Source organism: Cricetulus griseus (genome assembly GCF_003668045.3).
Source record: "Cricetulus griseus strain 17A/GY chromosome 1 unlocalized genomic scaffold, alternate assembly CriGri-PICRH-1.0 chr1_0, whole genome shotgun sequence".
NCBI lineage: Eukaryota > Metazoa > Chordata > Mammalia > Rodentia > Cricetidae > Cricetulus > Cricetulus griseus.
Window position 1 is genome coordinate 190,624,531 of NW_023276806.1, and position 16,602 is coordinate 190,641,132.

The window sequence follows — 16,602 nt, forward strand, 5'->3', positions numbered from 1 at the left end:
TGTTAAAAACAAGAATTTGTCAGAAAACATTGAAAACAAATAAGAAAAATTGGAGAAGGTATTTGCCCTAGCTGAGAGACCACAGAGGTTATGCTTGCAAATAGCTGGATGTATCTACCCATCATCTCACTCAGTATCCTAACAAGTCACTCTTGGTTACATAATCTGAGCATGTTCTTATATTACCGAGCCTGGGTCCTCTAGAATGCAACTGATAATAGCTCTTTGGAACGTCTTACACTTTGACATCTTGGTTCTGCCTTTCCAAATTCAATTTCTCCTTCCCTTCTTCTCCGTCCTCCTTTTCTATAGAAGCAGAAGGCAGAAGCAAGGTGAAGGAGCTGGTGGTGGGGTGGTGAGATTATGTGGGGGACTCAACTATTGGCATGAGTGAAAACACTTAATTACTTTTCTCAAATAATAATCGGCTTTGTCAGTGAGTCTCCACACATATGCATCACATATATGTGATGTTTCTCCTACTAATGGTTTTTTTAATGAAATAACAAGAAGTTGAGTTTTATATCATACTAAATGTGACATTACTCCCTACCCACACCCTTATATAATGTTTGCATTCCTGGGGGATCCCAGATAAAAACTATTTCAACAGGAGTCTCTTATTCATAGATTTTTTAAAGCGATTTTCTTTCTATTCTTTCTTTCTGCAAGCATTTGACAATACAGTTAGCAATCAAAACGAATTAAGATGGTTTAGATCAGGAAGCTCATGACTTGAGACAGCCTGTAACATGACCGGGGAAAACAGTGAGATTGCTGTCACATAGCTAAACGTGCTACAGTATTTTTGTACTTCCACATTTCCTGACAGTAATACATTCTGACTAAACTGGTGAAAGCTCCCGAAAGTGGAAAGAAGAGAAATCCATTCATTTTTATACAGCTGCTAATAACATATCATTTCTTTTCAGGTCATTTTCCAAGCAGGGGGTCTCCTGTCCCTCCTTATGACAATCTTTATACTGAACATACATGGTGAAGTCTTAGCATTGCAGGGGACCCCAAACCATAGTTGTTGGGTTTTTTTAAATGTATAATTTTCCATCTCCAAGCAGGGTCTTTGATCAAAGCCATGTTCATTTGCAATATGGCCCAGCGTTCGACCAGGAAAGAAATGCTGATTGAGGAGTGTCAGCTCACACCCAGAGCCTGTCTGGAATTTAGGGGAAAGTTTGGAGCGTATTCGTATCCATTTTCTTCTCAATAGCAAAGGGTGCTTTTGGCAGCCGGCCTTGTGATACACTGCCAGCCACCACGGGCAATGGCTGGCAATTATCTTAAAAAAAAAAAAAAAATCTCAGAGCTTTTGACTAGCGTGAAAGGAAGAGGCTTGTTTCTGATTTGTAAATATTTGGTTTATTGTTCACGTGACAGACACCAAAAGAAAAATTGCTGCAAGAAAGTGCTGCTTATGTTAAACATTTTTTATTTGGAAGACTGGAGTGAACGGCCATCTTTGGTCTACAGATCCGTGATGTTTCCAACTGACTCCCACAGGCAGTTTTCGGTATCATTGACTCTCCACCGTCTCAAGCCCTGAGCCAGGCATTCACATTTTCACATTCGTCCTTAACTTCGGTGGCGAGAAGATTCACACATTCCACCATTTAGCCCCACCCCCTCCACCCCCAGGAAGGTTTTCATTCCCTAGAGAAAATCAGCAGTGGAAAAAAGATACGGTCCTCTCAAGAATCAGTGTTCAGAGGTCTTCGTGCAGACACGATGAACAACGCACAAGAAATCAAGTGGATGCCGCTGGCACCCGAATCTCCCTCGCAGAAGTAGGGACCTGACAACGTGAAGGATGAGAAGCGCACTGCACAGCCATTTCAAAGCAAACCGCCCTGTGCACAAAGCACTGCTTGGGATAAAAGATGGCAGCTGCAGAGCTGGAAGGGTCGCTGGTTGCCATAGTTACCAAAGCTCGGATTCAGCCATCATGTGCCACCTGGCGTTCTCAGCCGGCAAGCGCAGCTCTGGGGTGGCCTCGCTTGGCCCTAGGACCATGGCGGGGGCGGGGGTTCTTCAGCAGCAGAACCGCTGGGGCTTGCGGTTGTTTCTATTGTTAGACCTGCCACTAGAAAGCTGGGGTCACACAGCTTTACGAATCCAATTAAGGGTTCAGCTGGGGAAAGAAATCACAACTGTGTGTTCTTTCTCTTTCCTTGTGTGTGTGTATCTTCCCTCCCTCCCTCCCCCTTCTCTTTTTCTCTCTTCTTCACCCCCCCCCAGCCCTTTCTGATCTAATTGACGCATGGAAAATTACCATATGGATATTTATTTTCGAAGGTCAGCCTCAGTGGTACAGCCTGTTCCTGGCATGTGGGAGGCTGTGAGTTCAATCCCGAGCACTAAAAATGAGATATTCTGTCTTTTCAGAGTAAGCTTGCTATTCCAAATCTTATAGCTAGAGCAACTGCAACAACTCAACGTGCTGGTGACAATTATCGAGCATAGATGTTATCAGTTCATGGCAACCCATGATTTACACAACCGTCTCTTCTTCGTTCCTCCCCCACACCCCTCCAGGGCAAGGGATGGAATCACCAGCCTCTCACATGGTGCCATGCATCCGACCATTGAGTTACGCCTCTAGCTTTTCTACCTTCTGAAAATGCTGCAAGGCAAGCAAGCATCCATATGACTTTTTACAAATATAAGAAGACACTTAAAATGTTTATTATTTATGTGTGAGTGTTTTGTCTGCATTTATTTCTGTGTACCATGTGCATGCCCCGTGCCTGTGGAGACCAGAAGAGGGCATCAGATCCTCTAGAACTGGAATTACAGGTGCTGACATGCTGGAAGGTGCATGCTGAAAACTGGACTTTGGTCCTCTGAAAGACTAATAACTGCTCTTAAGCACTGGGCCATCTCTCCAGCCCCAATCTGACTGTTTTAATATTTGTATCTAACTTTTATTTATGTTCAGATAATATCTAGATTTATGACGATCTTCAAATGTGTACATGTAACTCTATTTGACACAGTCTTTGATAGCCATACTACAGTCTCGGTCTTGATGGTAAGTGTGGGACTTTGTGTTGATTTTTAATGCTTAGGGGAAGGATATCGATGAGAGTTAAATATTGCTGGTGATTCAACATTGATGTAAGGTCCTCTGTAAGAGATGAAGACACAGAAAAGAGTTGTTACTCCCTATAATCATTGCTGTTATTTTAGTTTAACAACGTGTAAATAAAGAATGTAGAGTTGTCTTTGAGATGATCAGAAGTCTGTCTCATCCTTCTTCCTTTTCTTCTTCTAATTATCAGTATTATTTTATGTATATGAGTGTTTCACCTGCCTGTAAGTGGAACACACCCATGCAGTTCCTGCAGAGGCCAGAAGAGGGCATCAGATTCTCAGAACTGGAGTTAATAAATGTTTACGAGCTGCCCTGTGGGAAACCCAACAGGAGCAGCAAGAGCTGCTAACCACAGAGCTATCTCTGCAGCCCCATAATTATTTATATTCTTAATTAATTAGTAGTTAATTAATTAATTTGAGAAGGGAGTCTTAGTATGTCATTCGAGCTTGTGCCAAACTGTTGGGTCAAGTGGTTCTCTCAGCCTTGTGAGTAGGTGGTACCAGAATGTGATGTCACATTGGGCTTTACTTTTTAAAAAACAATTGTTCAGCCAGGCAGTGGTGGCACACACCTTTAATCCCATCACTCGGGAGTCAGAGGCAGGAGGATCTCTGTGAGTTTGAGGCCAGCCTGGTCTACAAGAGTGAGTTCCAGGACAGGCTCCAAAAGCTACACAGAAAAACCCTGTGCCAAAAAGCAAAGAAACAAAAACCAGCCACACAAACAAAAACTGTTGTTCATCAAAAGTGCCCCGTTGTTTTAAGTAATTGACTTGTAGTGAATACATGAATTTTAATGTATGAAACGCATGTTGTTATGTAAAGTGGGATGGGAAACAATGGAAAATAGCTCTTACTTCTCCTATATTTGAGATTTCAAATATAATTTTTCCTTTGCAAAATTTAGTGATCTGTAGTTAAAAAGTCAGAATCAGTAGATTTGATAGTGTCGGAGCCCCAGCCAAATACAGATGGTCCCCAGCTGATGACCGTTGGCATTTCTCAGCCTCTACTGATATATAAAAGCCATATACACTGGCTAGTCTCTCTATCTGCATCTTCACCTCTCCCTCCTGGATTAGTTACTTTCCTGTTGCTATGACCACCATGACCCAAATCTTGTGGAAGAACGGGTTTATTTTGGCTTAGGATTCCAGAGGGACAAGAGTCCATCATGGCAGCAAGTGACAGGCATGATGACGGGAGCAGGAAGCAGAGAGCTCACAGCTCAGCTATAATCTCAAAGCAGACAAGTCAATTCAGGGAGCGTGAGGGAACTTATATCCTTCCTTGTAGTCCATCTGGAAACACCATTCCTGCCAATATTGATTCGATCGAGGAAAAATGAATCATGTAGCTCACTGTTGCACATCTGATGAGCTTTGAAGCAGATGCAATCTGGGTCTATCTGTCAAAAGACGTCAAGTTCAAGTGTATACGCATCGGTCTCATGGTCACAGCGACCAAGTACCTTAGTCTGAAAGATTTATTTATGCTCACAGCTTTAGAGCAGCCAGCCTACTATTGTGTGGCTCCAAGTGCTTGCAGGAGCTTGTGGTACAGACAAACACCCCCAGTTCACCTGAGAGTGCCGCTGTCTAGGGACTAAGTAGTCAACTAGTGAGCTTGTGATGACATTTCATATTCAAAACATAGCAAAAGTTCTTTCTCTTTCTGTCTGCTGGACGTGATTCAAACAGGTACCACTTAAAGTCTGGCATTCCTAATCCACTCACGCTCTAAATTCCATCCTGTCTTGTTGTAATAGACTATTTCCAGCCTGAAAATAAAAAATAGACCCCCAAGAGAAAAATTGCATTTGCATTTTAAAATAGAATAACTTTCTCTCCTGTAGCATGAATTCTAATTGGTATTAACAGTAATAAAAACTCAGAGACAGATATTGGGGTTGAAGCTGAAGACCAGAGAAGCAAAGCGGCCAACCACTAGAGAGCTCTCACCTCTACCAACACTCAGACCAAAGGGGTGGGGTGATCCTGTCCTCAGACTGCATTTCCAGATTACATCTGCCTCCACCAAGCCTACAGCTACAGGTGTACAGGAGGAATGAGTAAGAACTTAAGGTGATGGCTACGTTCATTGACTTCATGCAATTATTCCATACTGCATACATATTCGCTCCACCGTGCACTCCCTCATTCTGAATGACTATACTTTATCAAAAGAAAGACTTCCACTCAGAGCATGAATGTTGGTAGCTAATTTCTTCCCCCTTTCCATCCTATGATTCCCATCAAGGTGGAATGATGATCCTTCAAAGATTTTTGGCTTTTCTTTTCTTTTTGTATGGTAATCAATGTCAGGGGAATTCCAATATGCATAGTCTAGCTGCCAAAGACATGGCTTCTAGGGGACCATATTTGGAGGTGAGGGAGGGAGAGACAGTGTCCATTACTTAGGAATTGCAGTCAGACACTAAGGGAACAAAGACAACAATATTAAATTTCATCGGAGGGAAACGTGGACTTTTTTGGTATAGGAACAATTTTGCCCTCAATTTTTATTCAACTTAATACTGTATTACAAGTATTCCCCGCGTTTCAATATTTAAAATTATTATTCATTCTCTAAGGTGATTTCTGTATTGTTTTGAGATAGGGCCTCACTATACTGCTTAGGGTAACCTTGAACTCATTAAATAGTCCAGGCTGACCTTGAACTTGTGATCCCCCTGCCTCTGTCTCCTTCAGATAAAATTGTAATGAATATATGTTTTACTGTGCTTTTCCATAGTTTATTTTAATGCTCCAGCATGTTACTCCTTCAGGGGCTACGTGGTGTCTCCCTGGTGACTCACTGCCTTCCTCTTCCTAGTTGTCTCCTAGTCTGGTAGCCCTGCCTATACTTCCTGCCTGGTTTATGGCCAATCAGAATTTATTCACCAACCAATAAGAGAAACATATTCACAGCATTCAAAAGGGTACTCCCTTCACTAATCACTCTCAAATGGTACCTCAGCCCCATTGGCAATCAACCCTTATTTCCCCTGAGTCTCCCAGCTTTTGCCTGACATTAATCTGCTGTCCTTCTACCAATTAGCTTCTTCTAGATAATTCATGTCAGTGGAATCACCAAGTATGAGGTCTTTGTGATTAGTTTCTCTGTTTAATGTTTCCAAGGTTTGTTTGCATGCATTGTGGCGTGCATGCCGGCTTCATTTCTTTCTGTGTTTGAATGACATTCCGTGTGTGAAGAGGCCTCATTACTCATTCATCACCTGTCGGTGTTGTGTAATGATTGCCTTGTGTGTGTTCTTCAATCACAACAGCAAAACCACAATCATGTTGCTTTCTTATCCCCCAGTAATAAACCCACTCTCATCACAAGAAAGGACAACGGAAATAGAGACTTGGTCAAGACAATGGATGCAATGAGAATGTTTGAAAGAGCATTGGAATCAAACATCAGTGAAGTCATAGAAAACAAGCAGTGCTGGTGGGAATGTAAAAAAAAAAAAAAATGTCATTCAAGAAACACAGCCAAAGGCATTTGATGAAAATGAACTGAGAGTTATCAATGAGGAAAGATTTGTGTGAAGAAAAGAATGGAGATGTCTGATGCGCGCGTGCGCACGACATGGCACACATGCTCACACATGCACACAGGCACACACAAGAAGAAAACTTCCCATTAAAGCCCTTAGAGCCACTCCACCCTCCTGCAGGCATAGAAGGTAAAATGCTGCTGTCTGCTTCAGACTCAGAGAGTGTGCTATTTCTCAAGGATACTTGCTCTGAATTCTGAGTGACTTAACAACAGAAGCACAACTGTTGGTACCACCCTTGATATGTTTTAAAAATATATGAACAAAATCATTTTAATATTTCTAAAAGTTTTAATTATAGCACACTAAGTAAATATTCATTGTTTTTGTTCTTTCTGTATATATTTATAGTCAAAAGTAACATATTTTTCAGTGTTTTAACAAAACGTTAGCCCCACAGTTACTTACACTTTTTCTTACTGTTGCTATGGTTACTGTGCCTGGCTTTAGCTTTCTTTTCCTTTTATGGTCCTGTGCTGTCATGCAAAGAGATGTGTTCTTATAGTTGATGTCATGTTTACTGGTGTACATTTATTTACATTCATCTTATTTAAACTCCTTTGATTGTAGCTGAGTGTGGCAGTACACATCTGGAATTCTGGCATGTGGGGAGGCTAGGATAGAGGACTGCAAGCTCCTTGGGCCGCTTAGCAAGAGCCCATCTCAAAATAATAACCTAAAAGTAGGGCTTGGGCTGTCAATATGTGATAGACTGCTTGCTTAGCGCACAAAGTCCACTCCCTGGTCCTGAAAATTTTAACATTACTGATGCCTTTCAGCATTAAAAATTACTCTCTTATGTTATGTCTAACCCATAGAACCTGCTTAATTATATAGAGAGTTTATATATATAATATATATATTATATATATACAAACATGTATATATACTTGTATAAGTGTGTATATACTTATATATGTATACATGTATATGTACATACTTGTATTTGATATGTGAATTTTCTTCAAGTACCTTAGTTTATTTGTTTATATTTACTCTAGGTCGTGCATTTATTTACACATCACTAATGTAAATTTTCAATACTTTTTTCAGCTCTTACTTTAACAAGGGACCAGGTGGTGATGGCACACACCTTTAATCCCAGCACTTAAGAGACAGTGACAGCTTGATCCCTGTGAGTTTGAAGCCAGCCTGATCTACAGAGTGAGTTCCAGTACAGCCAGGGCTACACAAAGAAACCCTGTCTCGAAAAACAAAACAAATCATTACTAAGATGGCTGTCGTGTGCACAGCTCCTTCAATGGGCTAAAAGCAGAACTGGAGTTGGGTCTCTCCTGAACAGGGTGACTCCGGGTACCCTGCACCAGGCCACAGCAGACGATCCACTTGGCCATGCCAACCATGCCGGGCTTGGTGCACCGATGAGAGCTGCTGCCACCTAGCAGTGTGCAACAGGCTTCCTCACAGGCTACCTGTTTTCCCAGGGAAACTTTCAGGTCTTTGTTGGCTGTATGTTCATGTGCGTACATGCGTGTGTGTGTGGGGGGGGTGCACGCGCTCGCGCACGTGCACGCAGGTTTTTTGATTCTATGTTTTGAGATGGATTCTCGCTTTTCAGCCCATGCTAGCCTCAAACTTACTGCAATCCTCCTGCCCCAGGCTCCCAAATGCTGGGAATACAGGTCTGGGCAGTGATGCACAGGCCGGAGACTGTGGGGAATCAGACATCAGCTTCTGTTGTTTTCTTCCAGTGGGATTCCACAGACACTGCTTTCTTACCCCCAACAATCATGTATAACAATTTATCTGCAGTACTGCCAACCAGGGAAATCCTCCTCGGCTTTGAGGTTCAGAGTTCTTGTCTGATCAGCCACTTAGGCATGAAGCCTTGGTACGGCTGAGCCTGATCAGTCTCCAGACTCTAGGACAAAGTAAGACTATGAGGTTGAAAGTTCCCACGTTATCATTCACTACCCTAAACCATCCAGTGCCTCCAATGGCCCAGATACAACAGCATTCTTCTCAAGCATGGCATTCCAGTGTTATCTTCCTTCAGTGGTTAAAGGACAGATTTGGGATGTGTGGAGTGTGAACATCCCAGACCTCCTGAGTCAGTCACCCAAGAGGATGCTTTGTAGCTTGGTGAGGGCAATGGCCTCTTGCTGAAGAGTTGGTGGTGGTGAGCTCGATGGCCATTAAGCAACAGTGCTGCAGGGTCATCGTGCAGAGGTAAATGATTCAATCTGGTAGGAAAAGTCACCACGGGATTCATGGTTTTACAGTCCTTGAGAACACTGACCTACAACCCCCCACCCCCAACCCCCAACCCTTGTGCGCATGCGCGCGCGCGCGCGCGCGCGCGCGCACACACACACACACACACACACACACACACACACACACACACACACTTCTCTTTTCCTCCCACCCTTTCCTTTCCCCTTTAGGCACTGAACCTAGGGTTTCTCAAATACTGGTCAGGCACTCAGTGGCATCCCAGCCCTCCTTTTACTTTTAACTTTACAACAAGATCTCACAAAGTTGCAGGCTGGCCTTGAACTTATGTTCCTCCTGCCTTGGCCACCCAATAGCTGAGACTACAGTCCTGTGTATGCCATTAGGCCTGGCATCATGTAGTTCCCTTATCACCTTGACTGATTCTGTCATTAATGGGCTATTGGAATCATTGATTTGTTTCCACTTTGCATTCATATGAGAATGATACTTCTAAAACTTTTTAAAAGTTTGCTTTGATTGTTTTCTATCATTCTGCGTGCACCTGGTGAACCTGTATGTTGAACCTGTGTTGTTTGGTGCAGGGACTCTGAAGTGGTGGAAGAATTCTGACCCCATCTTAATTAAACACAGATATCAGGTTTCTGAGTCACTGGAGCTTGAGATTTTAACATAAACTTTGGGCAGGGTGCGGGGTAAGAGGAGACATACTTTATATAAGAACTGACATACAGAGGTTCATGTCAGGCTATCACTTCCCCAAATTCCTATTTTCTGCCTCCAACTCATTTCCCTCCATCTCTTCTATAACTGAGACAGAACTCTCTTGATTCAGGGATAAGTTCCTTGACAATGATGGGACTCTTTTTAAAGTATCTGCCTCTTAGAAATGGTTTGTCAGATGTTAAGTCTAGCCCTGTCTCCACATGACCCCTGCCCCCATGAAGAACCCTAAAGGGCTCTGACAACAGAGATGGACTCATATTTCTCATTCTGTACCCTTTTCTTTCTTCTCTTCCCAAAGCTAAAAGCATAGTAAGAACAAGACCTCAGGCCCTTCCCATTTACTTTGATGAAGAAGCTTCCTCCAACTTAGAAACAGAACAGACAGCACGTAGTAGAACAAATCATCACACTTTATTGATTCTTGTAAATAAAATATTTTCCAGAGAACAGCATTGTTAACATTAATGTTGGGGGAAAATGATTCATGCAATCACATTTTTAACTCACAATTTCTCAAAAATGTTTTTCTTTGGGCCATTCAAATTTATCTATTGATATTGGAAAAATATGATTTTTGAAGAATTCCCTCACCCTTTGAAAGTGATCTAATGCAAACAAATATATTTTATAATTAAAAATAGATGCAGCTATAATCATTCAATTTATTTCTTAAAAATTTACATATAATAAAATTATCCGTGTTCTTCTAGAACTTGCAACTTCATCAAAATTCATATAGCTACCCCAATATATCCGTAAGCTTTTGTAAAAGAAGTTTTTTTTTTCAATTTATTGCTAGAACTTTATTTGGTTGTTACAAAATCTGTATGGGTATATATCTATATAGTAAAAAAAGGGGGCATATAGAAGGCAGCCAAAAGAGCAAGAGTTACCTTCAAGTTACCTAAAGTGCCAGGATAATGCTGAAGTGTATTTTAACCTTTCCAAGAAAGTGACAGTATAGATGGGCAAGGCAAACATTAAGGCAAAAAATTTAAATAGGGAGAACCATGAGATAAGAAGACATGAGCACTGAGTGCCTTCACTGAGTTTTAATATGTCTAGGGGGAAAAAAAAAAAGCTAACACCAAGCTGAATGTCATGTAAAGGAAATAAAATACAAAAACAAAACAAACTGAAAAACAAACATCTTTAAAGGTTTAAGGGTACTAGACTATCCACAGCTGACAGGGCAGCTTGAACAAAATTAAACAGGAATGATCTGTACTAAAGAAGCCTGCACCACAGCTCCTCCAGTGTTTCCCTGACTGGCTTGGCCAAGTGAGGTTCTGTGTGGTCTTCCGCTCATGTTGCCTAGAGACGCCTAAGAACAACACTGGAAGTGTTCTCAACATGTAATGACATTGGTGATTTCCTTCTAGTCAGACCTTTCATGACTTGCCCACAAAGTATGTAAAGGGGGAAGCACTGGACTTGCTTTATAGGTCTGGAAAAACTGCTACCATCACCGGAAGGTCCCTGCTCCAAGCCTGCCTGCTGACTGTGGCAACCTCTGGACAGAAAACCTATAGCTATTTCTGAGTGGACAACTGTGTGTAAAGAATATGATTTCACATTTCATTTGACCACATTTTGGATTCGGCCTCCTGCCAAGAAATAAAACATGTTCTTGGTTAGTCCAGAGGTAAAAATCCCAAAGGGTCAAAACTCACAAATAATTTGACACAGTGACCAAGGACATGAACCTTCTCATTCCAGACTGGAGAGGGTGTCAAAGGCAGGCAGTCACAACTTGTAAAAGAAGTTTTTAAAGACCTTATCTTCTAATATTTCTCAAGTCCTCCTTTAAAAATCATCATCTTTAGACCATTTTGTGACATAAAAAGCTTGATTGGTATATGTCGGTTGTTTCTAGCCACCTTACAGGATGGTTTTCTTGATGAATGTGGGCAAGAATGCTTATAGTAGAGTACAAGTATGGCTTGCCAGTCATGTAGAAGCTTAGGCCTTTAAAAATGTAATAGAGACCAGGGGTTCAGATTTCAAGTCCAGTGTCAGATGCAGAGCAAGTCTGTGGGCAGCCTGCACTACATGAAACCTAGTCTCAACTCCCTACCGCTCTGAACAAAAAAAGATTTAAGAAAGAATTGGTACTTTCTATCCTTCAAGCACAGTAAAAGCTGAATGGGCATACTGGATGGGAACAAATGAGAAAACAGAATCATTCTGCATTTGCTGATCCACCCAAACACCCACCCTCACTGGGGTCTCCAGAACGCCAGGCAAGCACTCCAGCATGGCCCTACAGCCCTTGCCCAACCTGTTGTATGTTTTTTCTTTAAGACTTTTCTAGACTTCCAGTTCTCTCAATACTCAAGATACATTAATAATGGCATGTGGATTTCTGTCTTGGCTGTGTCTGTCTGTCTTGCAATCAATGACCTTTTAATAGGTCAAGGTCATGGTCAGCACCTGGAAGCATGCCAGCCACAAACCTTTTTGTTGTCCTGATTAAGGCTTTAAACAGTTCAGACTTCCTTTGGCAGTTTCATATTCATGAGTCAGAATTTGCTTTCATATGACATTTTTGAAGTAAAGTTTAACATTTTCCATCAACAACCTAGAAGACATTGATTTAAAAATCCTAGCAAACTATTTTCAAAGAACTACTTTGATTTAAATCTGTTTTTTTTTTTTCTTCATCAGAGCTTTGTTGAGTTCATACTACACAAAAGTTAAGCATGGTGTGTTCTACTCAATCTGAGGGTAGCAAGACCCCATTCATTTTTATATTTGGAGAGGGTTGCCCACTTCAAGATCCTGAATGAGGGAAAGACCTCTTTTGAAGAACTGTCCATGTTCAGTATTCGTCATGAAATGGGTATTCAGGATGGTCACTCCACCTGCCAAGACAATCCCCCAAGAGGAAGACAGTTTACTCTAATGGTGGTACAGCTGTGTTACCAACATCCTTTGAGAAGGTCATGCTCGTCTCTCCTTTGTTTCTAATCATTTACCTTTTGTTTCCCTGTACTTCCTCCTCATCTCCTCCTAAGCTGGCAGCTTTTCATGATGTGAACACACACACACACAGTAGGCAAGGAAAGGTTGGTTGTAGCTACATCATTTCACTCAGATCAAAACAAGGTGAGAGAGAGTCTTGCCTGCCTGTTCTTGCATTTTAAGTGCTACTGTTTGTGATGATGATGATGATGATGATGATAACCCTACCTCTTAAATAACAAAGGTGGGAATTTCCAAAACAGTCAGGAGCACATGCATTGCTGTCACGGAACATATCCAATATTTAGCTCTCTGCAACTGCCATGAAAATATAAAACAAACAGGGCTCTTCAATGTCAGAGGTCAACTAAATACCATGAAAGAAAGGTCATAGCCCAGGACTTCTCAAAGACACAGGTTTGTTTTTTTGTTTGTTTGTTTGTTTTTTATGAGTGGCTCTTAATCTTTGTATCACTTTGTTGATTTTCTAACTGTTTTCTGCAAGAATGAGTTATATCCCTCCTAGTATTGCTAAAACTGGTATTAAGTATTTCATATGTAAATCAAACAATGTTGTTAGCAAAAGAAAAATCAATAGGATGGTAGATTCAGCTCGTATTATTATTTCTTCTTAATGATATTTTTAAGTAGAAATAACATATCTTCAAGTGCTATTGATTAACTTATAGCTTAGTTTCTGGCAAGCAATTATGTGTATTTGTGTTTTTTCATATGTTTTGAGGCTGGGTGATATCTTTATGTGCCAAGCAGTGTTATCCCTGGAAAAAATCACATTAAGGAGCTGTTTTATTACAGTAATTCAGAAAGTCAATACCACTCCATCCAGAATATGTTCTGACTCATGAAAAGCAGTGAGATCAATTATGTTCCACCTTTAGGCATTATCTTAATAGTGCTGTCTAACTCCTTGCTTAAAGAGAAGACCAAATAAAGAAAGTGACTGCCAACATGATTTGAGAAATCAAAAAGAGTAATGGGAAATAATGAAGAACAAAAACCAATATGTGCGTACATATACACATTTGACTGTGTATAAACCACACCAGTTTTAGTTTAAAAGACCAACAATGTTTACAGAATCGATTGCTACTTTGGTGTTTTGGCCAAGCTTAAAACATCTTTACATGGTGTGAAAGTCTCATAGAAAAGGTAGCTGATAGTCAGAGCTTAGATCCTAAGTCACTTTAAAAGGATGTATTTTGTTATTTTTTTTTTTTATGTGTATGGGTGTTTTGGCTTCATGTGGTCTCTGAACCACATGCATGCCTAGTACTTGGTGAAGCCCGAAGAGGGTATCAGAGTCCTGAGAGCTGGAGTCACAGATGGTTATAAGCCACCATGTGGATGCTGGGAATTGAGCCCAGGTCTTCTGGAAGAGCAACTAGTACTCAGCCATTGAGCCATCTCTCCAGCCCCATTTGTTTATGAGTTTATTTTTGAAGACAAGGTCTTCAGTATGTAGCCCTGGATGGCCTGGAACTCATTAGGTAGACCTAGCTAGCCTCAAACTCACAGAGATCCACCTGCTTCTGGCTCCTGAGGGCTGGGATTTAAGGTGTGCGCCAACACACCCTGTTTACTTACGTTGTTTTATTTCTGTGTACACGTGGGTGTGAATTTATGTGCGCCATATGGATGTAGGTGCCTTTGCATGCCAGGAGAGGGCTTCGTGTCCCTGGGAGCTGGAGTTATTGGGGATCGTGAGCAGCCTGATACGGGTGCTGAGAACTGAACTCAGGTCCTCAAAAGAGCAGCAAGTGCTCTTAACCACTGAACCATCTTTCCAGCCCCAAAGCCCCAAATCTTACAGGCAAGAAAGTGTTTGATTAAAACTCTAGCTTTTGGTTCACAACCTGATATTCCTTCTATACTATACAAGACGGCCTCTCCCAGAATTTTTTAAAAAGTAAATTTGCTCCAATTTGGGTGTTGCTTTGACTTTTAGTTAGAAGTAAAGAGAATTATTTCAGAATTATTGCTGTTGCTGTAGCGGGGGTAGCATGGAGGGTTAATTCTCCTTGTTTCCATGCCAGGCCTTCCTCTAAGTGTTAGACATTCACCCAGGTTTGTCTGCTATTCCGCACACACGGCTCATCTCTCATCCAGGGTCTCTATGGGCACAGGGGAGGGTGCACAGGCACCTCATTGGTTGACACATGACAAGCACTGTCTGAGTAGCGACCCCAGGACACTTACATGAGCAACTCCACGAAGCGGACATTTTTATTCAAGGCCTCAATGTCCTTCATTTCTTCTTCAGTGAGAGAGAAGTCAAAGATCTGAAATAACAGAAACAGAAGACAGGACGTTTGTGAAGACGGGTCAAGCTTGGAGCCAGGGAGCAGAGGCAGCGAGGGAGAACCTCAGGTGGAGCTAGCATCTCGGCAATTGTCTGAGAGAACTGGACTCCCGCAGGAGAGCGGAGGATGAGGATGGGGGAGGGGCAGCTTGACCTTCCGCTCTGACCTTTGTCTTGGAAGCAATTCTGCTTGGGACCACTCAGACTTACTAACGGTGTGCATTTGAACATCTAACGTTCTATATGTGGAGGGGTCTTTTTTTTTTTTTTTAAACCTCATTAAATATTGGCTGGTTTTTATTCTAGACTATTGCCTTTTCACACTGAAAAAATATTTCCTAATCTTTAAAATTGCTAGTAATAATAAATAATGTTCTGAGACAGGGTCTTGCTTTGCAGCTCAAGCTGGTCTGGGACTTGCTAGGTCTCTCGAGCCTCACGATCCCCTGCTTCACCTCCTGAGTGTTGGGATCACAGGTGTGGGCCACTATCTCAGCTTCTCACATCATTTTAAATATCTCAGTTTTGTTACAATTATTTTCTTTCTCTATTTCTCACATCTATTTATTTAGTGTGTGCATGTATATCTGTTGGTACACATGTGTCATGGCTCACATATGGAGCTCAGAAGATAATGTGCAGCAATTGATTCTCTCCTTCCATCATGTGTCCTCTGGGGATTGGACTTAGGTTGTCAGTCCTTATTATTTTTCTTTCTTTTTTCTTTTGTTAAGACAGGGTTTCTCTGTGTAGCCCTGACTGTCCTGGAATTTGCTCTGTAGACCAGACTGGCCTTGCCTTATTCAGAGATTCACTTGCCTTATTTTTTCCTAGCTTTTTGTTTGTTTGTTTGTTTTTTGAAACAGGGTTTCTCTGTGAAGCCTTAGCTGTCCTGCTGGGATTAAAGGTGTGAAGTTTTTCCTAGATTTTATACTTTGTTTATATTCTCATTTTATAATTATTGCATATTAGCTTTTGATATTTTATTTTCACTCCAGTTATTTAATATTTAATGTGTTTACAATTTATTAATTTTAATTATGTAAGGAGTTTGTAAATAGACAATGTATGGGTTACAAAGCTTGAGGTTCTTCTTCACTTACTACAGCACTTTAGTTCTCTTTCAGGCACTAACCATGTTAGGATAAAATGTAGCACATACATGTGGCATAATGACCTTCCTTACTTACACATTAGTGCTCTTTGTGATCTGTCTGTGAACATATATAGGTAACCTTCTTTTCATTCACTTTCCTTTCGCAGAATATATTAAATGCACTTACTTAATTGCTCCCCCATGGATCACTTCCAAGCATTATTTTCAGAGAATGCCTTCCTTTGGTTATTTACTATCCAGATATTGAAGTTCATGAAATAGTAGAATGAACTAAAAATTGAATTACAGGGGGCTGGAGAGATGGTTCAGGTTTAGAGCACTTATTGCTCTTGCAGAGGATCCAGTTTCGATTCCCAGTACCACATGGTGGTTTACAACCATCTATAGCTCCAATTCTAGGGGATAGGATACCCTCTTCTGGCCTCTGCAGGCACCAGGCATGTACATAGTGAACATACATACATACATACATACATACATACAGGCAAAACACTAACACATATAAAATACAATAACACAATCTGAAAAAAAAAAAGACTTAAAAGTTGAATTACAAAACCCCAGTCCCAACAAACTCTTAGCTAGAGAAGAGTCCTTCCACAG

The 16,602-nt window shown here is 41.2% G+C and overlaps 1 protein-coding gene across 2 annotated transcripts in view; it reads right to left on the bottom strand.

The window, feature by feature from the left end:
• Positions 1-12,419: 12,419 nt before the first annotated feature.
• Akr1d1 (aldo-keto reductase family 1 member D1) overlaps positions 12,420-16,602 on the bottom strand; it is a 32,614-nt gene continuing 28,431 nt past the window's right edge. For both annotated transcript variants that reach the window (XM_035451657.1, XM_027391465.2), the window contains 2 exons: positions 14,780-14,862; positions 12,420-12,462 (listed from right to left, as the gene is read on the bottom strand). In XM_035451657.1, the coding sequence (XP_035307548.1) occupies positions 12,420-12,462; positions 14,780-14,862 (126 nt within the window). The remainder of the gene's footprint in view (positions 12,463-14,779; positions 14,863-16,602) is intronic.